Genomic DNA, 27302 nt, shown 5'->3' on the forward strand with positions numbered 1-27302 from the left:
AAATGACAGATGCTATAGTTTCAGCCGTGGTGGAGTGTTGCAACTATGATAAAAGACAAGATTCGGTATGAAGTTAATTTGGTGAAAGGCGTGAAGAAGGAGCTTCTCAATCTTTCCAAGAAGCTCAATACGATCAGAAAAGTGTTGGATGATGCAGAAAAGAAAGCAGTGAACGATCCACTCGTCAAAAGTTGGTTGAAGGAGCTTGAAAACACAACTTACGTGATGGATGACATTTTGGATGAATGGAACTACTCTCTTCTCAAACGTAAGATGGAAGATTTTGCTGAGCCTGAGCCTGAGCAAAAGATAGGATGCTCCTTCATCCCATCTTCATGTTTAGGTTTCAAGGGAATTCCTTTTCGTCGTGATATTGCCAAGAAAATAGAAAATGTGAACGCCATGCTTGATCAGATCTTAATAGAGAAACATGGTTTTAAATTTGCCATGTCTCTGCCCGTAACTCATCCCCTGCCGGTGCCCGAGTCTCAGCGAGAACAATCCACATCTTCGATTGACTTGAAGAAAGTTCTTGGATTGGACATAGTGAGCAAGAAGAATGATATAGTGAGAAAACTGAGGCGTGACGATGATTGTACCCAAATTCTGTCTATAGTCGGGACGGGGGGACTTGGGAAGACGACACTAGCTCAACTAATTTTTAACGATCCTCAGTTCAATACAAATGATTGGTTAAAAATTTGGGTATGTGTCTCTGATCCCTTTATTGTGTCTATGGTTGCCAAAGATATTGTTAAAAGTGTGGGAACAGAGACGATTCCTCCAGATGCCGACCAACTAGAAGTGGTGTTACAAAAATTAAAAGCATCTGTTTTAGGAAAAAAGTTTCTTCTCGTCCTTGATGACGTTTGGTCAGAAGACAGAGACAAATGGCAGCCCCTTAAATTCAATCTCGAATATGGTGCACCAGGAAGTAAAATTTTGGTGACAACGAGAAATGAAAGGGTAGCTAAAAGGATGGGTACCTCAGATGATGATATCTATCACCCGAAAGAGCTTAATCCTGAAGAGTGTTGGTCATTAATGCGTGCCATATCCCTTGAAGGAAAGAGTGAGAATGAATGTGTAAAATTTGTGGATGTGGGCAAGAAAATAGCTAGCAAATGCAAGGGATTACCTCTTGCTGCAGTTGTTTTAGGAAGACTTTTGCAGTTCAAGGATTTGGAAGGGTGGGAACACGTAGAGAAGAGTGAAATATGGCAGTTGGAGAATGCCGAAGTAGATCTTTTTCCTCATTTGGTTTTAAGCTACAATGATTTGTCCCCGGCTCTTAAGCGTTGTTTTTCATATTGTGCCGTCTATCCTAAAGATTACAAAATTCATGCGGAGACTCTGATAGAAGAGTGGATGGCGCAAGGTTATCTTGGCTCTAATAGTGGAAATTGTGCAGTAGAACTCAAAGGTCGAGAGAACTTGAGAAATTTAGCAATGCGTTGTTTGTTTCAAGACATTGAGAAAAGTAAGTCGGGAGAGCAGATAGAATGGTGTAAAATGCATGATATAGTACATGATTTTGCTCTATTTCTTAGGAAGAATGATGACAAGGAGAGAAGTTGTCAAGTTTGTGATCCTTCATTGGCTTCTAATGTCCAAGAATATCGGAGTCTATCGTTGGACTACAATGTCAAATATCCCAAAGTCAAGCAATTACCAAGTGAAGAAAGAAGAAAATTAGGAGAAAATATTGTAACTGATACATTATCATTTAGTCTAGAAATAGGTTATTCTTTACCTAAAATACATTGTATTGAATCCTATATCAAGGAGAAGAATGAACAGAAATAATACACGACAGAAAGTATTCTACTCCAATCTCTTCTCTCTTTTTTAAACATGGTATCACGAGCGGGTAAGGACTCACGAAAATTTCATCACAGTCCATAAACCTTTCTCGACCTTATTTTTTGCACCTGCATAAATCAGAAACCATGTCAGATTCAGAGAAATCTGACACCGAAACACCAAAAAAAACGACGGAAACATCAAGCCAAAATTCGCCCATGTTTTCGCCAGAACTCGCCGCTCAATTTGCGGAGTTCCTAAGGCTCAGTTTTGGCTCAATACCGAGCAATCACAACCCACCACCACCACCAAAGAATCATCATCCCGAATCTCTTGGAGATATTGTCGTCCAAACCAAACTGGATGGGGAAAATTATCCCCTCTGGGCCGACCTTATGGATCGAGCAATCGGAGGAAAAGGACTAACTTCTCACATTGATGGAGTGTCTGAACCCCCCCTCCGATCCGACCCTACTTACCAACAGTGGCAACAACGCGACCATTGTGTGTTCAATTGATCATCAACAATATCCAAGGCGATTTGGTGAATGAAGTATCCCAATATGCGACGGCAAAAGACTTATGGGATGGTCTTGCTATCACATATGGGAGTGGGACAGATCCGTTCCAAGTGTATGACTTGCACCGACAAACCGAAGTCATCAAACAAGAAGGACTTTCGTTGGAAGCCCTATGGAATAGATTGCAGAAACTATGGATATCCATCGATCGCCACGACCCTAACCCAATGGAAGGAGAAGCTGTCACAGCCATAGAAAGGTACAAAAAAATTGTTCAAAAGCAACGATTATACCAATTCATCACGGCGTTGGACGATAGATACGAAGCTGTCAAAAAAGATATAATCCGAAGGGATCCTTTACCCTCGGCGCGTGTGGCGTATGGAATCGTCCGTCGGGAGGCGACAAATGAGCAAATTATGGGAGGCAGCCTCCCTAAGGAGGCGCAACACCAGACAATCGGCACCGGCCTTGCCGCCACGAACCGCAGCCGCCCCGGGACACAAAACCCAGCCCCAAATCGGCCATGGAACCGCAGATCAGACGATGACCGGAGCCGGTTGGTGTGCTCACACTGTGGAGGGAAGAAGCACACTAAAGAAAGGTGCTTCCTCCTCGTCGGCTACCCGGAGTGGTGGGACGACATGAAGAAACAAAGGGCGGCACGCGCGGCTGTGAATCGGACGGGCAGAGCGGCGGTTACAGTGGCAGACCGGGCTACCGAAGCTGTTCGAACAGCGGGCAACTCCGGCGGCGGCACAGCTCACGGCAAGGAGGCTAGCGGTGGCGGCGAGAAATCAGGTGTGGAGGAAATTGCTTTTGCACAGGCGGCAAATTGGGTTTGTGAAGGAGGTAATGAGACCTTTCATTTTAATCCTCCAAACTTTGCAAATATACAAATTGCACCCCACCAAAAAATACTAACTGCAGCAACCCCAAAGCTATCCCATTATTACAAAAAATACCCCACCCCAGTCAACCCTTGCATTTAGACCCCAGTCAAACCCATTTTTTGCAAAACATACCCCACACAGTGCCACATAATGCGAATCAGCCCCAAAACTCCAGAAAATCCGATTTTCTTCCCTCAAGTTCCATGTTTTGTCACACAAGCCCAGATAATTCTTCAAATTTACAATTTTCGCCCAATATTGTCTGTGAGAATAAATTTCAGGCCTTGGCAAATACATCTACACTTGAGAAGTTGAAAAAGGATTCCCAATGGATCTTTGATTGTGGTGCTACAGACACTATGTCCTTTGAAGCATCGGATTTCTTGGATGTCACGACCTCCCGGAAGAAATTCGTTCAAACTGCAAATGGACATCTGATTCCTGTCCAGGGAGCTGGAACAATTAAAATCTCTCCTACACTAGAGATTTCTAATTGTCTATATGTTCCTACTCTGGCTCATAAATTATTATCTGTTAGTCATGTAACCCGTGAATTGAAGTGCAACCTACTAATGCAGCCAAACTTCTGTGTTTTACAGGATATCAAGACGGGGACGATAGTTGGGCATGGCACTGAACATCGAGGATTGTACTATGTGGATAGGATGGCTCAACACGGTACTGCGATGCTGACTCACGGACCGACTGAGGCTCAGGGTCGACTTTGGCATCGCCGGTTAGGACATCCTTCCATAGGATATTTAAAAATGCTTTTCCCTAAGTTAGCCAGCAATCATTTCTCTTTCCATTGTGACACTTGTTTTTTGGCAAAAAGCCACAGACATTCTTATAAGTTAAATAATTCTCGTGTCCAAACTGCTTTCTCTTTAATACATTCTGATGTTTGGGGTCCTGCTCCTGTTTTGGGTAGTCATGGGTTTAAATATTTCCTCTTGTTTATTGATGATTGCACACGCATGACTTGGATATATTTTTTAAAATCTAAATCTGAAGTTTTTGAAAAATTTACTCTCTTCTATACTTTTGTGCAAACACAATACAATGGGCAAATCCAAACACTTAGATCAGACAATGGAGGAGAGTTTGTAAATGCTAGGATGCAAAGTTTCTTTTCTGAAAAGGGATTAGTACATCAAACAACCTGTCCACACACTCCTGAACAAAATGGGGTAGCAGAATGGAAGAATAGGAAACTCCTAGAAATGACTAGAGCTCTACTACTCGATTCCCATGTCCCAAGAACTTTTTGGCCCGAAGCCCTATCCACTGCTGTGTACCTCTTAAATCGTCTCCCCACTCACATCCTAAACTTCAAAACACCTTTAGACATCTTCACCACTCTAAACAAAATACCTCCACCCCTCACCCTCGAACCAAGAGTGTTCGGATGCTCTGTATTCGTCCACATACCAAAACAAGACCGATCAAAATTCTCCCCATGTTCCATAAAATGTGTTTTCTTGGGATACGGTAAAAACCAGAAAGGCTACAGGTGCTATGATCCAAAATCCAAACGCCTTTTTGTCACCTTAAACTGTGATTTTGTTGAAGCTGAGTATTTTTACACCCAACTTAGCAGTCAGGGGGAGGAAACACATTCTCAACCAATCAGTGACCCACTAAGTTGGGATCCTACTCCATATCTGGAACCAAATCTAAGCATGCCATTGCCGAACCTAGTGACTGAAATTGGTCCAACAGAAGATGCGAGCTGCAGTACCACCGAGCCGTCCACAGAGTCCCATGTACAACCTCATGAGTCTGGTGACACTGTTCAACCATTGTCTTCGCCTGTGATTCCTGAGGTTAGTAACACTGACAATGGTATTCCTACACTTGATACTGACCATTGCAGACAGGAAACTGAGACTCCTCCAGAGAGCCCAGAATGCAGTGGAAGGCCATTTGAGATGCCACTGAGAAGTACAAGAGGGGTACCACCAAGAAGATATTCACCTGACTGGCGAGGTCCAAAGACGAGATACTCTGTAGCAAATCTCATGGAGGGACAACTCACTGAGATGGCTCGAGCCTTCGAGACTGCCTTGTATGAGGAAATAGATATACCTCAAACAGTTGAGGAGGCCATGAAGCATAAGCACTGGCGGGAAGCCATGAAAAAAGAGATGGATGCACTACTGAGAAACAATACTTGGGAAAACTGCAAGCTACCTGAAGGAAAGAAGCCAGTTGGATGCCGTTGGATCTTTACCATTAAGCGTCGAGCAGACGGTTCAATTGAGAGATACAAAGCCCGATTGGTGGCAAAGGGGTACACACAGACTTACGGGATTGACTACGAGGAAACATTCTCCCCAGTACCAAAGATGAACACTGTCAGAACTCTACTCTCTATAGCAGCGTGCAAAGAATGGCCGCTTCACCAGTTCGATGTGACGAACGCCTTCCTGCATGGAGAACTGAAAAAGAATGAGGAAGTATACATGGAGGTCCCTCCAGGATATTCTGGAATGTTTGGAGAAGGACAGGTGTGTAAGTTGAAGAAAACATTATATGGTTTGAAGCAGTCACCGCGAGTTTGGTTTGGAAGATTTGCACAAGCGATGCTAAAATATGGCTATACTCAGAGCCATTCAGACCACACATTATTCATTAAAAGAAATGGTGATCAAGTGGCATGTCTGATCATATATGTGGATGACATGATCATAACAGGAAATGATAAGGAAGAAATCGAGAGTCTGAAGATGAACCTGTTTCAAGAGTTTGAGATGAAGGACCTTGGACAATTGAAATACTTTCTTGGAATCGAAGTACTGCGCTCCAAAAAAGGGATATTCCTCCGACAGAAGAAGTACGTTCTTGATCTCCTAACAGAAACTGGGCTATTGGATTGCAAACCATCAGATGTTCCGATCATGGTGAATCATGGATTGAAGTTCGAGGATAATGCAGAGCTGGCTGATCGAGGGGAGTATCAACGTCTTGTGGGTAAGTTGATCTATCTTGCACACACAAGACCTTGTGATATTGCATATGCAGTTGGAGTTATAAGTCAGTTCATGCACCGACCTCAAACAAATCATATGGATGTTGCATTAAGGATAGTTCGTTATCTGAAAGGGACGACTGGCCATGGAGTATTGCTAAGCAAAAATGACGATCTGGAGATTGATGGGTATACTGATGCAGACTGGGCAAGTAATCCTATAGATCGAAAATCTACTGGAGGATACTTCACCTTTGTTGGAGGTAACTTAGTCACTTGGAAAAGTAAAAAACAGAAGGTGGTAGCTTTATCAAGTGCAGAAGCTGAATATCGCGGAATCAAGAGTGGATTGACTGAGATATTGTGGTTAAGGCGTCTACTTACAGAAATAGGATTTCCACCTACTCAAAAAAGTCAATTATTTTGTGACAACAAAGCAGCCATAAGTATATCTGAAAATCCAGTCCAACATGATAGGACTAAACATGTGGAAGTTGATCGTCATTTTATCAAAGAGAAGATTGAAGGAGGCATCGTGGAACTACCATTTGTAAGGTCAGAAGATCAATTGGCCGATATACTCACAAAGGCAGTGAACCCTAAATTGTTCAAAGAAGTCTTGAGCAAGTTGAGTATCGGAGATGCCGTTGCTCAACTTGAGGGGGAGTGTCAAATATCCCAAATTCAAGCAATTACCAAGTGAAGAAAGAAGAAAATTAGGAGAAAATATTGTAACTGATACATTATCATTTAGTCTAGAAATAGGTTATTCTTTACCTAAAATACATTGTATTGAATCCTATATCAAGGAGAAGAATGAACAGAAATAATACACGACAGAAAGTATTCTACTCCAATCTCTTCTCTCTTTTTTAAACATACAAACCTCCTTTTGATGAAAGAGACAGAATTAGTCAAGTTTGTGATTGCATGAAAAGTGTTAGGGTGTTAAGAACTCGGGATGGACTTCCTCCAGTGGGAATGGAAACGCTGATTCACTTGAGATGGTTGGATTTAAGTCGGTCTGTCCTGTCAAAGGATGGCCTTGGAATCATATGTAAGCTTTATTTCTTGCAAACCCTTCTCTTATTATCATGCGACCTATCCGAGATTCCACGAGAAATTGGGAATTTGGGAGTTACCAGAGAGCATTAGTAGTTTGGTTGAACTGCAAATCTTGATGATTAAAAGCACTCCTATCAAGTGCTTGCCGGAAGCATTAGGTGAGTTAAGTAATCTCCGCACACTGGAATTGTGCGAATTTAAAGTAGGAAGTCAATACCACAAGTTGGGTTTTCTGAAAAAATTACACCGCCATCTCACTGGATCTCTAGAATTGGGAATCTACTGGAGTAGTATGAGTGAAATGGAGGAATTGGTTGAGGATGCTCGACAAGAACAATTGAAGACACTCCTCCAAAAACTTGAAATACTCGAAATATCCTTACGGGGCATGATGGACGAAATGGAGCAGTCATCATTTTCATCATCGTCAATATGGATGGAGGTAGTAGAAGCTCTCCTACCCCATTACAAGTTGAATGAATTGGTAATCAGTGGATATAAGGGCTCAAGGCTTCCGCATTTTATGTCATCATCCCTCAACTTTATAAAACAGATTCGCCTGCGGCATTTGAGTGAGGTGTCATCATTGCCGGCTATGGGGAAACTACCTTTCTTGGAATTTCTTGAAATTACTGGTGTCAAGCAATTGATGTTTGTCGGAAGGGAGTTTTTAGGAATAGAATCTTCTTCATGTGATGATGTTGTTGTTGCATTTCCTAAACTCAACAAACTGGAATTTGGATGGTCCTCCAAATGGGAGGAGTGGGAGGACATAACGGAGGAAGAAGAAGAATCTGCTGCCATCTCCATCATGCCATGTCTCACAGTCTTGACTATCAAGTCATGTGTGAGTTTGAAGAAGCTGCCGCATCGCCTCCTGCGTAAGGTCTCCTCGTCTTTGCTGGAGTTGTATATTTGGAATTCATCAGAGCTGATAAAAACATACGGAGAGGATAAGGAAGGTTCAGCTTGGAGATCCATATCCCAACATAATCCCCAACTTCAACTTCAACAATAGGTCTAATGCTAATATTTATACTTTTCTGTTTGTTTGCCTTTTTCGAGCTTGAATTTGGGATTGTGATAATTATTTTTTGCTTTATTAGACGGATACTCTTTTTCCTTCATGGTGCTTTATTTGATAGCCTTTCCCAAATTAATACTGTAGAAAAATAAATCATGGAAATTTGAAGGTAAAAGGGGCCGAATCAAATCATTTGATTCAAATGTAGATATAAATTTTTTTTAGAGATGTGATCATAGTTTTTGATGAAGAAGAAGACTCCACATTTTGAAAAAAGTTTTATATAATAATTTAACAATATTATAGTACTCCATAAAACTTCCTTGTAAGAAGTCATGTAGAGATATTGACACGTGTTCCTAAAATTGTACCGTGGACACCTATTTTTCAAAAAATGAATTGTATTAAATTTTGATATTTACACTAAATTCGAAATTAATAACTGATAGAAGTGTGAAAACACTTATAGATGCTTTTTACAGTTATAGGATTGCAATGTTTCAATTTGTATATGTGATCAGTTTATAAAATATTTTAAATTTTTAGATTTTTTTTATGTTACTACTATTTTTCATAAATTAACTCTAAAATATAATATTATCCATAATTAATCCAGTAGTTTTTTTTTTTTTTTTTTTTACATTTTAGGTTATATATAAAAATTACTCATTTTATATTTTTATTAAATTTCTTTTTTTATCTTTCATATATTACTCTAACTTTTTTTTGTTAAAACTTGTAAAGCTTATTATTAAATCCAACGGTACCAAAGAATGTAGTATGTATTCCTTCGTCCCAAAAAAGTGACTATTTTAGGGCGACATGAGATTTTATGCAGAGTTGTGTTATGTTTTATTATGTGTTATATGGAAAGAGAATAAAACATTGATAAATGTTTTTCTATTTTTCGTAATACGTCGCTTTAGTTGGAATAAACCAGAAAATGAAAGTGAGTTATTTTCGTTGAGACTTAAGTGATTAGCTAAGAAGCCCCTATCAATAATGGGTTATGTCCTAAATGGGCCTGATTCCTAGTTTGGGCCAATAGCCTTCTGAACATTATATTTTCAGCCCAACTCCCACTATAAATTCAATAATACCCCTATGCATTTAGTAACAAAAATTTCGTTTAATATCGAAACATACTTTTCAAACCAATCAAAATTTTGCAGGTTACATTTTCGTTATGATTCCATGAAAAAAGAAATAGTTGCTGCTTAGATACCTCACTTATTAAAAAGCCTCATTAAATTATTTGGAAGGACCACAAAAATTCCATCTAAGTTAACATGTAAATATTATGATTGTAAAATTGATGTATCATTAAATCCAAAACAATGAGGGGCAGTTTTGGGAATTGGAGCCAAGGACTATTAGTGCCTCTCTATTAAATTTCAATTTGTGTTTTATCATTTGGACCCTTTATTTTGATATTTCTTGCTCATTTTAGGAAATGGATTCATCTCAAGGCAATAATTTGTTGCATGGCTTATATCTTCCCTTCACAATTAAAAATCAACCTGGTCTAGTTATTGTACATGTCATGACATTTATTAACCTTACTTTTTTTCCGTCCACCACTAAATATTCTGTTTAACTTGTTATAAATTTAAAAAATAGTTAGTTGAATACTTGTGAAAAATGACACATGAAATTAAATACTACGATTCTCACTTTTATGTATGAATTTTAGAGTGAATGTGAGTATAAGAAGTAGAATGAAGTTCATCTATCATAAATAGTAAAAATAGGATGGAATATTTTACTATGAACATCACAAGATACTAAAATAAAAACATCTAATGATAAACATATGAATTATTAATTCAAGAAAAGTGGAATATCCATCTTAAAAATAATTATCAATAATGTGTCCATGTAAATAAAATACACCTTAAACAATTTAACATCTAAATTTAGAAACATGCAAGTTTCACTTTGCCGAAGCTAGCATTTCAAGCTTCCCGCCCTTATATGTGAACTATACTTGGAAATTTTCATCATGAAAAGATTAATAAAATCAAAATTTCACGTGGGTCCTACAATAATAATTGAATAAAAGAAGAAATCAACATGTGATCGCCTTTCTTTTAAACACAAACAATATTGAAATAAGGCCTAAAGTGCTGGGCCAATCTGAGTTGGGCTCACACAAATGGAACCAGTATATTGTAGAGTGTTATTAAAATCGATTGCCTATAATAGTTGTTTACCTTGGCAATGTCTGGACACGATGATGATCTATACAATACATTCAAACATATTTCAATAGAAGTTATAATAAATTCTAACATATTTATTAAAGTTTAAATAAAATATTTTTGTATCACTTCGTCAAATAGTATGACTTAGGATTATTATTTATTTACTACTCCCTCGACCAGTTATAAGAGATTGATATTTTTTGTTCCATTGTAAGTGATTACTTTTTTTTTTTGCAAAAAGGTGTTAAAAAGAATCCCCAATATAAAGAAACTCAAGATTCATCAGGGGGAACTGGAGAGTTGGTCTGTAACCTATCTCAACAATCTTTATGACAATTACTACAAAATAGACAAAAGTTTATGACAATCCTTAAGTTACTTACTTAGCAGGAATCCTAACCCCTAACATCAATAATAAATGGATGAGTTGAATTAAGTGGAAGTGAGCTAGTATTCTAAATAAAATATTCACCATCTATGCATATATTGTTCTTAGTCTAATCACAGAACTTGGGCTAGCTTAGAAAGCCCAATTAATTTTTATAGATGCAAATCTTAGCTAGCGATATCAAAAACAGCCCAACTATATGGGCCTGTTAACAATATTAATTCAACCCACATAACAGTGATATCAAAAACAGCCCAACTATATGGGCCTGTTAACGATATTAATTCAACCCACATAACAGTTTCAAGAGCAATATCCCGCGAGGATATCCAATGTGAATGCTCTGAACGTAACCTAGAATTTTAATATTATTATTCCATTAAAGTCTAAAATCAGTCTCGTATGTTTGACGAAAATAATTGGTCCTATATTAAGTGTAATAGCTTTTGATCCTGGATAATATATTTTGATTAATATTTAATGGTTTCGTAAAAATTTAACGGTCAATCGTGTTTTGAGCTAAATAATGAGTTAAATTAATAGAACAAAATAAATTGTCTAGGACCAGAAGCTAACACACACTTTAACTTCAAAATTTAATTGATCATTAATATTTTATGAGACAGTTAAATATATACCAAAACATATTATTTAAGACTAATTTTTATTTTTTAGAACAAATATAAGAGATCAATTTAAAATTTTAATCTTATTATTATTTGAAGTCTCTTAAACTTTAGGACAGGTATGCCCAATGCTTCATTCTCCATCATGTCTAATAACCAATTATTCCATTCCGCTGCAAAAATCGACTAACTGAATACTCACTTTTACAATAATCAGTCGAGACTAGACTATTTTAATTACTTATGTTTAATTGTAGCCAAACTTATTAAGGCGTTGACAAATAAAACATGTGAGCATGTGACCAAATTAAAGTTTAACTACCAAATCAATAAAATATGATTAATGTCTAATGATGCTCAAGTTAAATTAATTAATGTTGATGACTTGGTTTCGGACTCAGTTAAATTAATTGTAACAACCACATGATGACTTGGTGCCAAAAGGTCGTTGTCATAACACCTAACCCTCAAAGTCTATTTCCGAATTAGTTTTGACTCTATTAATTTATTAAAATTCAACGATAATACCTCCAAAAATATACAAATATAAACTATATATAATTTTAATGGGACACTCTTCCTAATACTAATTGATTTAGGATAATATCCATAAATTTCTATCATGGTATTAGAGCTGGTCACCAACTGTCCAAGATTCATTCGCTTTTAATTAAATTTTGGAAATTTGGAAACAACAGTATAAAAGAAACAATACCAACTAATTATTAAAAACTAGAATGATGTTTATATGCGCAGAGTAACTTAAAATTTATTATTCGAGATTTATATGTGCACTAGGCATACTTTACTAGTAATTAATTTGATGAAAGCGTTGACAAATGAAACATGTGGCCATGTGATTAAATTTGATTTAGGCTACTTGTTCAATATAAGTATCTAACTAATTAATGTTGATGAGTTGTTTCCAAGCTGCACTGCATTATAAAATTTCAAGTAGATGGCAGAGTCCCTATTTAATCAACCCTTAAACTTACTCTCTAAATTTGCCTAACGCAAAGATTTTACCTAAATAAAGCAGCACCAAAGCATACTCGTCGTCCGCAGCAGCGCCTCCCGCTCGTTGTCACCGTTGGTCGGCCGCCACACAACCATAGTAGCTGCCACTTGCCAGACGTGAAGGTATGTCGCGCTCTCTCATTGCTCTTTTCAATCTTGATTTATTGTTCATAAATTTTATTTGTACTGAATTTATAATAATCATGTTTAATAGTACTATTAAAGATTTATATTTGGAGCCTTAGGTATAACCATATGATATGAGTGTAGGTGCAAGAATTTTGGTAATTCAATTGCTTATTAATTAATGTTGTTTTGTATAGTAATTAGTGTTGAATAATTCAATGATAGTAGTAGTACTTTATAATAACTAGTGTTAGCCCACGCGCTATGCGCGACACATAATATTTTTGTTCTATTAATTAGACACTGTGAATAAACTAAATAAAATAAAAAATAATATCATTACATAAGATTAGAAGATAAAAAAATATAGTACCCATGTTAAATAATTATACATATAAAATTAAATAAATTCTAAACTAAACCAACATAAAAATATTTGTTAATTACGACACTTTTAGGTTTCTACAGTGGAGAAAATATCATCGTTACAACAAACATACTTCAATACTAAAATACTATTGATTGGTATAAAATATTTAATACACAACTAAAAAGTATAATGAGGACAATAATATCATCATTAAAAGATAAAATGATGTACAAATTTAAAAAACACACACATATAAATATTAGAACAATAAAACAATAGTTCGTAAGACATGAAAAAACTTAGTATATGTGAACAACCTTAATTGTACAATAATAAGAATAGCAAAATAGAACAAATATAAATAAAACAAAAACTCCAATATCTCGCTGACTCAACCCAGACTTTTTTTCCACCTTAATCTCCAAATTAATGATTTATGCATATGCGCGAAAACAAAGGTGATAGTTTATGATCTTCATCTTCTTTGCTTCCTTTTGTCATTTCGTTGTTTTAGGTATTTTCTTGCCATTGAAACTATAGAGTGACGAAGTTGAGGACAAATGTGTAAATTTGTAGCTTAAAAATAATATAGATAGTCAGAAGCTTATGCAATTTCTAATATGTACAAAAAGAACTATTATAGCATGAACGGAAAAATTAAAACAAAATTTTAAAAAATAAAACAAACTAATACTGAGAAAACCTTAAATATGAACTAACATTACCGAAATAAAATAATATTATATAAATGTACTACTATAGGTAAAGAGTAATAACCATACCGATGAAAATTCTTCTTTTTGCTGAAAATTGGTGATATAATGAGACAAGAGAACGAAGAACAAATTATAACCTAGCAAATTATACGTATTAAAAGAATAAAAGTTGAAAATATTACGTAAATTCCTTGGAACCGTGTCTTGAATCCTTGTTCCCTGCATAAAAAAAAATAAACAATGTAGTATGATTTTAGTTTTGGTAAATGACTAAAAAAATCGCAATAAGCTGTGCAAAGACACGAATACCATCTGATCGTTGAACACACACTCCAATGATATTACATTAGTTTATCCACAATGAATTTATAAACACCACACACCTCACTCAAATTACTGGCCGTAGATTGGTAAGGAATGTGAATTTCATGATGTGAACAAATTTTTATTTTTGCCAACAATTTGTGATGGAGTAAGGAGAGAAATTGAAGAAATGAAATAAAATCTTGCAATTGATACATATTTATAGATATAAAGTATTGGAAAAGAATCATAAATATAGCGGTTACAAATTAATAATTTGCATAATTACACCTCATTTTCAATTAGTATTTAAGTTTACGGAATCAGACGTTTTATTCTTATATATTAAAAGTCCACGACCTAGCATTTTATTAATTGACCTTTCAATATATTAACTCTAAATTTATAGGTTCACTAATCAATTAACGGTTTTTAGTTATAAAGTATGACTACACTTAAGATAAAACGGTAGTATATGATTTTAAAATTGTATTTACAATTAATCATTCTCAATTAATGTTGGAATGTCCTAGTTATTTCATAAATATTCAAATTGATCCCATAATTTATAAATATTCTAAAATGAGGATACAATTTATAAATATTTTAAAAGAAGACTAAAACTCGCCTTTTATATATGTATAGATTCAATAATTCAACCTTAAATCAGACCGGTCAACCCGGGCTTGAAACCGTAACCGGAAATGCCAACTATTTATTACCCAAACTATTGTACAATTTCGTTCTAGGTACCTAACTCACAATTCTAAGTAATTACTTCTTTTTGGACTTCAAACGTCCCATGTATGATGTACCTCATAGATCAAATCGGAACGTGAGGCTACTGCCCGTTTGTCGCCGCCTGCCATCGACAACCATAGTAGCTACCAGCTGTGCAGGTCAGTCGCGCTCTATCTTTTTCAGCATTTCATTGTTCTAAATTGCTTATTGGTTACTCAATTTGCTTGTCGTTGTTTAGTTTAATATCTAGGGACAAGAACATAGATAAGACAAAACATAATCAGAACTAGAACATAGTACGTTTTAAGATATTTTAGGTCAGATTATTCCAAAATAGAGGACAGTTTGATAATTAGGCGCGGTTTGATAGATGGTAGTGATTCATTGCTGAACCAACATGAATGGTCCGGCCAGATCGAACACTGGTTCAGACCGTTGATGGTGATTTTGGGCTAAGCCCGAAATCACCAACTAGCCAGTCCACTGGTTTCATAATTTTCGGCCCACAAAATCTTTTCGAATTCACTCATTTCTTGCATGACCATCGTCATGGCGAGGACTCTGTGCTTCACCTGAATCATCTCTACGATCCAACTCTTGCTCTATTTCAATTTCATTGTTATTTCCTAGTGTTTATGGAAACTTCTTGTGAAAAATCTCTTTGTTCCACATCGACTTTACGATGATCTTGTCTCATCTATATAAGTGTGGATAACCCTTCGCGTCCCTTATTGGGCCTTTTAAGAGAGTGAGTAAACACTAAACTCATTCCTTTGTTCCACATTGACTTGACGATGATCTTGTTTCACTTGAGCTTAATTCAGCTTCTTCTCAACATGTTCCCTCGATTATCCACATGGCATAATCCCACTCATCTTGTTTTGTATAGTAATTAGTGTTAACTCATAAGACATATATTGACACATTGAGACTACTTATCTAAATCTTCTTTCTTCAACTATTGCAAGCAATATCGACGTACCTGTCATTTTGCTTGGTGATTTCTAAAGCCCTTCTCCATTGTCCAAAATCCTTTTTACTTCACCGATTCACTCAGACTTGTCATTTCTTGCATGATCATCATCCGAAGACTCCATGCTTCCCTTAAATCATCTCTAACATCAAACTCTTGCTCTATTTCAATTTTAGCGTTTTTTTCCTCGTGTTTCATGAACCTTCTCCTTTGTTTCTAGCCGATCTAGCTTTCTTTCTTTACTTGGACTTGATTCAATTATGTTCATTTAACGTCGTGGAATCCTCAAACCCCACAATGTTGGATGTCTCATAGACCAACTCTTGTTCATTTAGGGGTGTTTGATTTGTAAGATTGTATCCCGGATTAAATTAATAGTGTGTTTGGTTCGTGAGATTAAGTCCCTCAACTCAATCCTAGATGGATAATCATGGGATAATTAGTCATAGATAACCCCCTATGACTAAAATAATCTCACAACTCAATCTTAGATTATATCTTGGTATTATTTTACCTTGCTAACCGAACACCACCTTAGTGCGCGCAAAATCCATTCAATTATGTTCACTTAATGTCGCGGAATCCTCAACGTCTCATAGACCAACTCTTTCGTAGATTTAATACTGAGCTCTTCGGGAACATGATCCTTCATGAGAGGCCGATTCTCTAAATCAATCCATTTTCAACTATTGCAATATTGCCCTACTTGGCATTTTGGTTTCGTGTTTTGTTTGATCTTTGAGCTTGGAAATCTTTTCTAGTTGTTGACTCAGCCTTGTCAGATCTTGATCCACTTTTGTATGCCAAGGACTATGTCTTGTTATCATTGAAACTCCACATGTTGCTTGTCAACCTCCCCTCAATTTCTAGCACCTCCAACCTTCTTTCTTCACCTGAGCTTGATTTCACTCCTTTTCATCTCTTTTATAAATTCTTGTAAATCCTATGAAACTAAGTTTATCTTTTCTCCGAACTTCTTGGATATATAATGTTCTAGATATTTTTCCAAAGAAATACTTGTTCAAAATGTTCTTGATCTTCTCTATAAGCTACACACAAAAACTTCTCCGTCGATTCATTCATTTTCTTACCGTTTTTTTTTTGTAACATAACTTTCCGACCATGGAGAAAATGTCAAAAATGTAAAAGTATAGGTTATAAGAAACATATGAATTCAATTATAGTATTAATTAAAACGAAAAAAGGATTGAATGTTTGTCCCACATACAGGTGAAGAGTGAACCAATAGTTGAAGTGTCACTTATCTAAATCCAATACTTTCCACCATAAATAAAGCGAAAAAAGAGCAGCTCCAAATCGCATAAAAAATGGCAGATGCTATAGTTTCAGCAGTGGTGGAGAGTGTTGCAACTATGATAAAAGACAAGATTCAGTATGAAGTTAATTTGGTGAAAGGCGTGAAGAAGGAGCTTCAAAATCTTTCCAAGAAGCTCAATGCGATCAGAAAGGTGTTGGATGATGCAGAAAAGAAAGCAGTGAATGATCCACTCGTCAAAAGTTGGTTGAAGGAGCTCGAAAACACAACTTATGAGATGGACGACATTTTGGATGAATGGAACTACTACTCTCTTCTCAAACGTAATACGGAAGATTTTGCTGAGCCCAAGCCTCAGCAAAAGATAAGCTGCTTATTCATCCCATGTTCGTGTTTATCTTTCAACGAAATTTCTGTTCGTCATGATATTGCCAAGAAAATAGAAAATATGAACGCCACGCTTGATCAGATCTCAAAGGAGAAGGATAATTTTAATTTTGTCATCTCTCTGCCTGCACCCGAGTCTCACCGACAACCAACCTCATCTTCGATTGACTTGAAGAAAGTTCTTGGGTTGGACATACAGAGGAAGAAGAATGATATAGTGAGCAAATTGATGCATAATGGTGGTGGTGCCCAAATTCTGTCTATAGTTGGGACGGGGGGACTTGGAAAGACGACTCTAGCTCAACTTATTTTTAACGATCCTAAGTTCGATAAGGATTGGTTAAAAATTTGGGTATGTGTCTCTGATCCCTTTATTGTGTCTAAGGTTGCCAAAGATATTGTTGAAAGTGTGGGAACAGAGAAGATTTCTCCAGATGCCGACCAACTGGACCCGGTGTTACAAAAGCTAAAAGCATCTGTTTCAGGAAAAAAGTTTCTTCTCGTTCTTGATGATGTTTGGACAGAAGACAGAGACAAATGGCAACCCTTGAAAATCAATCTTGGCTACGGTGCACCAGGAAGTAAAATTTTGGTGACAACGAGAAATGAAAGGGTAGCTAAGAGGATGGGTACCTTATACGATGATATCTATCACCCGAAAGAGCTTAATCCTGAAGAGTGCTGGTTATTATTGCGTGCCACATCCCTTGAAGGAAAGAGTGAGAAGGAATGTGAAATGTTTGAGGATGTTGGCAGGAAAATAGCTAGCAAGTGCAAGGGATTGCCTCTCGCTGCAGTTGTTTTGGGAAGACTTTTGCAGTTTAAGGGTTTGAAAGGGTGGGAAAATGTAGAGAAGAGTGAAATATGGGAATTGGATAACGAGGAAGTCAAGCTTTTTCCTCATTTGGTTTTAAGCTACAATGAATTGTCTCCGGCTCTTAAGCGTTGTTTTTCATACTGTGCCGTCTATCCTAAAGATCACCGAATTCATGCACAGACTCTGATAGAAGAGTGGATGGCGCAAGGTTATCTGCGCTCTGTTAGTGAAAACGGTGCAGATCAGGATCTCAAAGGGCGAGAGTACTTGGAGAATTTAGCAATGCGTTGTTTGTTTCAAGACATTGAGAAAAGTGAGTCTGGGGATGAGATAGAATGGTGTAAAATGCATGATATAGTACATGATTTTGCTCTATTTCTTAGGAAGAATGATGACAAGGAGACAAGTAGTTGTCAAGTTTGTGATTCTTCATTGGTTTCTCATGTCCAAAAATATCGGAGTCTATCATGGGACTGCAAACCTCCTGTTGACAAAAGAGACATAATTTTTCATGTTTGTGATTGCATGAAAAGTCTTAGGGTGTTAAGAATTCAGGGTAGACTTCCTCAAGTGGGAATGGCAACACTGATTCACTTGAGATGGTTGGATTGTAGTTACATTCAATTGTCAAAGGATGGCCTCGAAATCATATGTAGGCTTTATTTCTTGCAAACTCTTCTCTTATTACAGTGCAAGATAACAGAGATTCCACGAGAAATTAAGAATTTGGATCAGTTAAGACGACTTGACTTAAGCTATAATACAGAACTAAGGGAGTTACCGGAGAGCATGTATAATTTGGTTGAATTGCGTTCTCTTTCCTTACAGGAATGCTCTCTAAAAGAGATTCAGAAAGAAATTGAGAATTTGGTTCAGTTAAGACTACTTGACTTAAGTTGGAATAGGGAATTAAATTTGTTACCAGAGAGCATTTGCAGTTTGGTTGAACTGCAAATATTGAATATTGAACACACTGATATCAACTGTCTGCCTAAAGCATTAGGTGAGTTAAGTAATCTCCACACACTGAAACTGTATCCATTCAAAGTAGGAAGTGAATACAACAAGTTGGGTTTTCTGAAAAAATTACACTGTCATCTTATTGGATATCTAGAATGGGAAATCTACTGTAGTAGTATGAGTGAAATGGAGGAATTGGTTGAGGATGCTCAACAAGCACACTTAAAGACACTCCTTCAAAAACTCGAATCACTCCAAATATCTTTCAAGGGTAGGATGAATGAAATGGAGCAGTCATCATCATCATCATCATCATCAATGTGGATGGAGGTTGTAGAAGCTCTCGTGCCCCATCACAAGTTGAACAAACTGGAAATCGAGGGATATAAGGGCTCCAGGCTTCCGGATTTTATGTCATCACCCCTCAACTTTATAAAAGAGATCGAGCTAAGAAATTTGAGTGAGGTGTCATCATTGCCGGCTATGGGGAAACTACCTTTCTTGTTAAGCCTCAATATTGAAGGAGCGGAGCAATTGAAGGTGGTTGGACGTGAGTTTTTAGGAATAGAATCTTCATATGTTGCTTTTCCTAAACTCCTTCACCTGTCATTTGTATCCTGCCACAAATGGGAGGAGTGGGAGGACATAACGGAGGAGGAGGAAGAAGAAGAAGAAGACTCTGCGGCCATCTCCATCATGCCATGTCTCAGATTCTTGTTTATCCTATCGTGTACTAGCTTGAAGAAGCTGCCGAATCGCCTCCTGCGTAAGACCTCCTCGTCTTTGCGGACGTTGTACACTAGTGGTTCATCAGAGCTGATAAAATCATATGGAGAGGACAAGGACAAGGAAGGTTCAGCTTGGAGATCCATATCCCAACATAATCCCCAACTTCATCTTCGCCTATAGGTCTAATGCAAATATCTATGCTTTTCTGTTTGTTTACCTTTTTTGAGATTGAATTTGGGATTGTGATATGTATTTTCTACTTTATTAGACGGATACTCTTTTTCCTTCATGGTATTTTTCCCTTTGGGTTTTTTGCCATGAAGGTTTTAATGAGGTCCGGCCTTGAGTGATTGTTCTGTGATCTCCAAGGTTTAGGTTTTGTTTTTCTTTTTATGATATGATTATATAGCTTCTTTCAATCGTGTAAATAATATTTTTATAATTGAGCTACTTAAACCGATTGGTAACTCAAAACTGTGTATCTTCTCTCTCACACTCCGAATACATGTAGTGAAACTGGATTGCTTTAAATATCGATATAAAATGATCCATTATTGCATTGTGTTGAAGTACAAGAACAAAAAGGTAAAAATGGAAGGAAAAAAACAATGCAAAGAGAATAAACGCACTTCATAGGAACGCCTAATTACTAACACGTTCACTAAACGTTGAGATCTAAGTTAGCGATACGGCACCGACTCACGTAACATCACCAACGACCACACAACTTTTTTATAAAAATAAAATAAAAATAAGACTCGCATTATCGCATACTCCTACTAGTTTTACACCCGTGCAGTGCGGTCTATTTACATATGAATATTTTAAAATACGGATCTTATCATAAATTAACTTAATCTAATTTCGTAGCATACGATATACTATATAGTTATACTAAGCCAACAAATTAATGTATTATATTAAATGAATAAATTACAAAAATAAGTACTTCCTCCGTCTAAGAATAATAGACTCAGTTTAACTTGACACAAGTTTTTGGAAATATAATGAAAAGTGTGAAAAAAATAATAGAAGGTGAATCATAATTTTATATACTCCCTCCATCCCAATTATTGATTTTTTTTTTTTTTGCCGTTGTTTTGCGAATATGATAATAAATAGTTAAAGAGAGGAGAAAGTTTTAAGAGAAAGAATAATATAGAAGAGGGTTGTATCTACATATTTCTATTATTTACTTTACTTTGTTCTCTATTTTAACCATTTATTAATTTTTTTTCAAATACGTGCCGGAAAACAGTCAAAACACTTGAGATAATAGTTTTATAATAAAATATGAGTAAGATAAAGTTAGAGTAATCTGCGATCCATTAATAATAATATGGTCCATGTAAATAAAATACACCTTAAACAAGTTTCAATGAATTACCTAGGGGTGAGCATTCGGGTTTTGGTTCGATTTTTTGCCCAAACCGAACCGAACCCGAAAAACCAAATTTAGGCTAAATTTGAAATCGAACCGAACCGAAAAACCGAAAACCGAATTTAAAAAACCGAACTAAACCGAAAAAATCGAAATTATAAGAAAACCCGAAAAAAAGAAAAATCTAAAACCGAAAAAACAAAAAACAGTGGATTCTTCAACTACCTCCATTGTTGATCAAAACATATAAAGCTGCAGGAGAGACATGATTGAGGCAATTACACATACAACATTTAGTGAAAAACAACATAATAGGAGAATTTCTCAAAATTTTTATCATTGAATCCACATCTGCTTCTAAACATCTCCCCCAAAAGTAAGAGCATGTCCACCAAATGCTTCTATCTGCAAAATAATCCACATCTGGCCGGAGCTCTCTCTCTGTGACAGTGTGGAGGGGCGCCGGGCTGGAGTTGGCCTCTGGAGGCTACGGCTTGGTGAGAGATGGAGAGATTTTGGGTCTTAGAAAAGGAGGAGGCGGAGCGGCTATTCACAGAAATGAGAAAACACGCGATTGTGTTTATGTTTTAGGGTTTTATTTTTAAGTATATTTAAATAATAGTGTGTATATATATATATTAAATTATAATCCGGTTATTCGGTTTTTCGGTTTTTTTTTTGTCCAAACCGAACCGAACCGAAAAACCGAAATATTCAAAATTCTAAAACCGAACCGAACCGAAAAACCGAACAAACCGAACCGAATTTTAAATTTTCGGTTTGGATCAGTTCGGATATTCGATTTTCAGATTTTTTGCTCACCCCTAGAGTTACCGAACATTTCATGCTAGCTAGCATTTCAAGCTCCCCGCGCTCTTCTACGAACTAGCTTGGTAATTTTCATCAGGAAAAGATTAATAAAATCAATAATTGAATAAAAGAAGAAATCAACATGAACCACACTCCCCATTCAACGTTCAAGCGATGAAACGATGATCAATCAATTCTCACTACCGCTTTCATAATCACTCATTCGCAGCTCGATTCTCTCAAAAGAGGCGCCGGCGACATGCGGCGGCGGCGGTGGTAGAGGTTGCTAGCTAAGGTTAGTGATTTGTGAACTTCATTTTCGTTTGATCGGTGGAAATTAGGACTAAACCTAGCTTTAATTGCACAAATCAGGAGTATAATTAGCATCATAGAGCTTCTCTCTTCTCCACCACTCGCTGAAATATACATAAGTTAGGGATGATGGCAGCAGCTTATGCAGCTCTGATTTCCGTTAACCATATCCTAGATCAGCTCCGCCTCCATCCCCGCCCTCCAATTTCAATCCAAAATCAACACGCTCAATCGCTCACTAGAATCATTTCCTCGCTGCTTGATTTCCTCGAAGGCTACACTCCCCGCGTCGACCACAGCGACGAAGCTGACGAATTGGAGTGTCGAATTGCCGATGCAGCTCATGCGGCTGAAGATGTAATTGAGGGGTATATAGTCGATCGGATTCTCGCTAGATCGGAATCGTCGAGTGATTGCGAGGAAATCAGTTGTGTTGTGTTCGGTCGAATTCTGGAGAGAGTCATAGGGGAATTGGATTTGATTGAGAAGGAAGCGATGTTGGTTAAGGAGAAAGGGGGAAATCAAGGCCAGCTGCGAAGACTCTCATCAGTGCCGGCTGGCTCGGGGCGTGACGTTGCGATGATAGGAGTTGATGAGATATTGGTGAAATTGATGGATACGCTTACCAGTGATAAGTCCGGTCGACAGGCCATCTCGATAACAGGTATGGGTGGGATCGGCAAGACCACTCTTGCTAGAAGTATTTATGAAAATCAAATTGTTGAGCACCATTTTGATATTCTGGCTTGGGTTACAATACCTCAAGAATACACAATGGGAGATTTACTTTTACAACTTGTTCTTTGTCTTAGAAAGAGCCAAGGGATGAGTAGGGAAAGCTTGAGGGAGATGAGTGAGGATGAATTAGGAGAAATTTTATATAAAAGTTTATGTGGTATGGATTACAACATTTCTTCCCTAATGATATGAACCAAAGTAGAATCATGATCACCACTAGACTAGCAAACGTGGCGGTAAAATTAAGCGGTTCTCACAGTTACAAGATGGATTTTCTTGATGAGAAGGACAGTTGGAATTTGCTCTGCATGTATGTGTTTGGAAATGAACGTTTCCCACGTGAGTTGATGGGTATCGGGAGGAAAATTGCAAGAAATTGCAAAGGACTTCCTCTATTTATTATTACAACTGGAGGGCTCTTGGCAACGTCTGAGAGGACTCTGGAATATTGGGAACATATAGCAAGAGATCTATTTTCAATTGTGAATTTGGAAGCAGATGAGAGCTGCTTAAAGATACTATACACGAGTTATATTCAATTACCAGTTCATTTAAAACCGTGTTTTCTTTACATGGGAGTTTTCCCGGAGGATAGGGTCATCATTGCATCTGAGCTCATCAAACTATGGGTTGCAGAAGGATTTCTTCGACCAATTGAAGGGAAAAGCTTGGATGAAGTTGCGAAAGAGTACTTGAAAGAACTCGTTGACAGGAATCTTATTTTAGTTCACAAGTGGGGCTCTGGTGGAAAGATAAAATCATGCAAAATTCACGATCTCCTGAGGGATCTTTGTTTGAGAGAAGCTGATAAAAAAAAGTTTACTGGTTTTACAAGGCCAGGTAATCCCAATGCCGGAATTCCTCGGTGCCGCATTCTTGTTCATCGCCGACGCACATCAAAAGAGGAATATCTCTCCAATGCTTCCCATAAGTCATCTTCCGAATATGTGCCACGTACTCGGTCTTCGATATGGAATTCTTTTGATTATAATTTCTTCCGTACTTTTTCAAGACGGGGTCTTACAGGCCGTTTTGAAAGATTTTCAGAGTCACCCAGTCTTAGACTGTTGAGGGTGGTTAAAGTATTTGATCATACACTTAGATATTCACCTTTTTTGAAAGAAATGAAATGCCCGTATTTCCAAGATAGTGTATCTAAGCTGCTGAACCTGAGGTACATTTCTTGTCCACTGAGGATATGGAACTCTTTTTCCCCTTCAATGTGCCGCCTCTGGAATTTGCATACTTTGATTGCTAGGCATACCACGGCGGTTGCTCCACCTGAAATATGGAAAATGCCTCTACTTAGGCATGTGGAATTCTACAACATCTCTCTCCCAAATTCTCCCATTGATGGTTTTGTTTTGGAGAGCTTACAGACTCTCTTTACTGTCGCTATTGGGAACTGCAGGAAAAAGGTGTTGAAAAGAATCCCCAATATAAAAAAACTCAAGATTCAACAGGAGAAAATGGAGAGTAGGTCTTTAACCTATATCAACAATCTTGCCTGTTTGCAGAAACTCGAGTCTCTTGAAATCAATATATATGGTAGCTTTTTCCGAAACTCAACTCCGTTGGAGTTTTGGAGAAACCTCGCCCTCCCACAATCTCTCAAGAAGTTGACTTTGTCCGGCACTCGAATCCTCTGGGAAGACATGCCGGTAACGATAGGTTGGCTTCCCCAGCTTCAAGTTCTCAAACTGAAATGGAATTCTTTCGTCGGATCTGAGTGGCAAACGGTTGAAGGTCAATTCTGCAAACTCAAATACTTGCAGATTGACGGTTGTGACTTGGTGTCCTGGGCAACCGAAAGTACCCACTTTCCACGCCTGGAACACCTTCAACTTGAACATTTGATATTGATGGAGATCCCTTTATCTATTGGAGAAATACCAACGCTCCAGTCAATCAAGTTGGTTGATTGCAGCACTTCTGGTGCCGCATTCTTGTTCATCGCCGACGCACATCAAAAGAGGAATATCTCTCCAATGCTTCCCATAAGTCATCTTCCGAATGTGTGCCACGTACTCGGTCTTCGATATGGAATTCTTTTGATTATAATTTCTTCCGTACTTTTTCAAGACGGGGTCTTACAGGCCGTTTTGAAAGATTTTCAGAGTCACTTAGACTGTTGAGGGTGGTTAAAGTATTTGATCATACACTTAGATATTCACCTTTTTTGAAAGAAATGAAATGCCCGTATTTCCAAGATAGTGTATCTAAGCTGCTGAACTTGAGGTACATTTCTTACCCACAGACAGGGCACACTTTTTCCCCTTCAATGTGCCGCCTCTGGAATTTGCATACATTGACTGCTAGGCATACCACGGCGGTTGCTCCGCCTGAAATATGGAAAATGCCTCTACTTAGGCATGTGGAGTTCTACAGCATCTCTCTCCCAGTTCCTCCCATTGATGGTTTTGTTTTGGAGAGCCTACAGAGTCTCTGTACAGTTACTATTTGGGACTGCCGCAAAAAGGTGTTGAAAAGAATTCCCAATATAAAAAAACTCAAGATTCATCTGGAGAAACTAGAGAGTTCATCTGTAACCTATCTCAACAATCTTTCCTGTTTGCATAAACTTGAATCTCTTGAAATCACTTCATTTGGTGGCTTTTTTCAGCACTCAACTCCATTGGAGTTTTGGAGCAACCTCGCCCTCCCACATTCTCTTAAGAAGTTGACTTTGTTGGGCACTCGAATCCGTTGGGAAGAGATGCCTGCAACGATAGGCTGGCTACCCCATCTCCAAGTTCTCAAACTGAAACGAGATTCTTTCGTTGGATCTGAATGGGAAACAGTTGAAACGCAGTTCTGCAAACTAAAATACTTGCAGAATGACGGTTGTGACTTGGTGTACTGGACAACAGAATGCACCCACTTTCCATGCCTTGAGCACCTTCAACTTGAACATTTGATATTGGAGGAGATCCCTTTAGCTATTGGTGAAATACCAACGCTTCAGTCAATCAAGTTGGTTGATTGCAGCACTTCTGCTGTCGCCTCTGCTACAAAAATATGAGAAGATCAACAAGAGAACTATGGGAATGATGACCTTCAAATTCAGGTAGAAGATCAACAAGAGTACTATGGGAATGGTGGCCTTCAAATTCAGGTAGAAGATCAACAAGAGTACTATGGTAATAATGGCCTTCAAATTCAGGTAGAAGATCAAACAAACAAACCAATATGGGTGCATGACAGTCTAGTTCTGGCGCAAAGGAATCAAAACAAACAACTTTCATCATATTACCAAAGTAAGGTATGCATTTTAATTTTACAGTATAAAGTCAGGAATGCTATTAGCCCAAACTTGGGTATCATGCCTATATGAACTCTATCTGTTGCCTGTTGGGCAACAGGAAAAGGGAGCAGTTTTTGATTGGTATTGATTGCATATTAATCTCTGTAAATATGAAGCAGTTAGCGATGGATATAAAATTTGGGGGGTCTAATCGCTTTAATCCTGGAGCACGATGACATCTGCAAAAAATATTCCTGTAAGGAGTAGGTTTGACACGAACGCCTCGTGATACTCCTTACAATTGATTCATAGTTTCTAACATCGTTGTGTTGGTATTGGCAGTGATGTCTTCACAAGTTTACATTGCATGTTGAGAGGTGCAACCGACTTTCCGTTTCCATTCCAGTAGACGATGAAGTCGAACCCCTAACCCCCTGGCCAAAGGTGAGAAGGAGTTGTTGAGTGTGAGTAAATTTGATATCCTTAAGTGTAGTACTACATCGTTAAAATCACATATACACATACTCAATGGATAAAGTGGTAAAGAAACACACATGACCAATATTATTATATTGAGGATTTGGAAATATATCTCATGATATAATAAAATCGATCTAGTTACTTGTAAGTACATAAATTATTTTCAGAATATATTTTTTAACTAATTCTTTTTTTTTTTTTTTTCTGTCAAATGTTAGTACATGATATTTTTTGGAATTTGGTGTAGTCCAAATGTTGTTGCTAACAAGTCAGTTCTCCTGAGTTTTTTAATGTTATACAGAAGGTTGACTTTTTGTCAAAATGAGTACAAAATATTTGAAAGTTGTTGCTATGATCTACTTCTTTTTTTTTTCTTTTTCTTTTCTCTTTTTAGTAACTATATATATCATTCGAAAGAAAGGTATAG

At 37.4% G+C, this 27302-nt stretch overlaps 1 protein-coding gene and 2 pseudogenes across 2 annotated transcripts; all 3 read left to right on the forward strand.

Moving 5' to 3' along the window:
• The first annotated feature begins 2 nt into the window (after nucleotides 1-2).
• On the forward strand, nucleotides 3-8413 carry LOC125204793 (putative disease resistance protein RGA1; annotated as a pseudogene). Its single transcript, XR_016132825.1, has 2 exons — nucleotides 3-1637; nucleotides 7067-8413. The product of XR_016132825.1 is annotated as a putative disease resistance protein RGA1 (transcript).
• A 4109-nt stretch (nucleotides 8414-12522) lies between these two features.
• LOC148923927 (putative disease resistance protein RGA1) lies at nucleotides 12523-20260 on the forward strand. Its single transcript, XM_089061258.1, has 3 exons — nucleotides 12523-12635; nucleotides 14850-14926; nucleotides 16972-20260. The coding sequence occupies exon 3, from the start codon at nucleotides 17070-17072 to the stop codon at nucleotides 20088-20090; it is 3021 nt and encodes a 1006-aa protein (XP_088917384.1). The 5' UTR covers nucleotides 12523-12635; nucleotides 14850-14926; nucleotides 16972-17069; the 3' UTR covers nucleotides 20091-20260.
• A 2038-nt stretch (nucleotides 20261-22298) lies between these two features.
• Nucleotides 22299-26543, forward strand: LOC125220032 (putative late blight resistance protein homolog R1A-3; annotated as a pseudogene).
• Nucleotides 26544-27302: the final 759 nt, after the last annotated feature.

This window comes from Salvia hispanica, chromosome 6, assembly GCF_029641045.1.
Source record: "Salvia hispanica isolate PSC_SH4W2 chromosome 6, Shi_PSC_v1, whole genome shotgun sequence".
NCBI lineage: Eukaryota > Viridiplantae > Streptophyta > Magnoliopsida > Lamiales > Lamiaceae > Salvia > Salvia hispanica.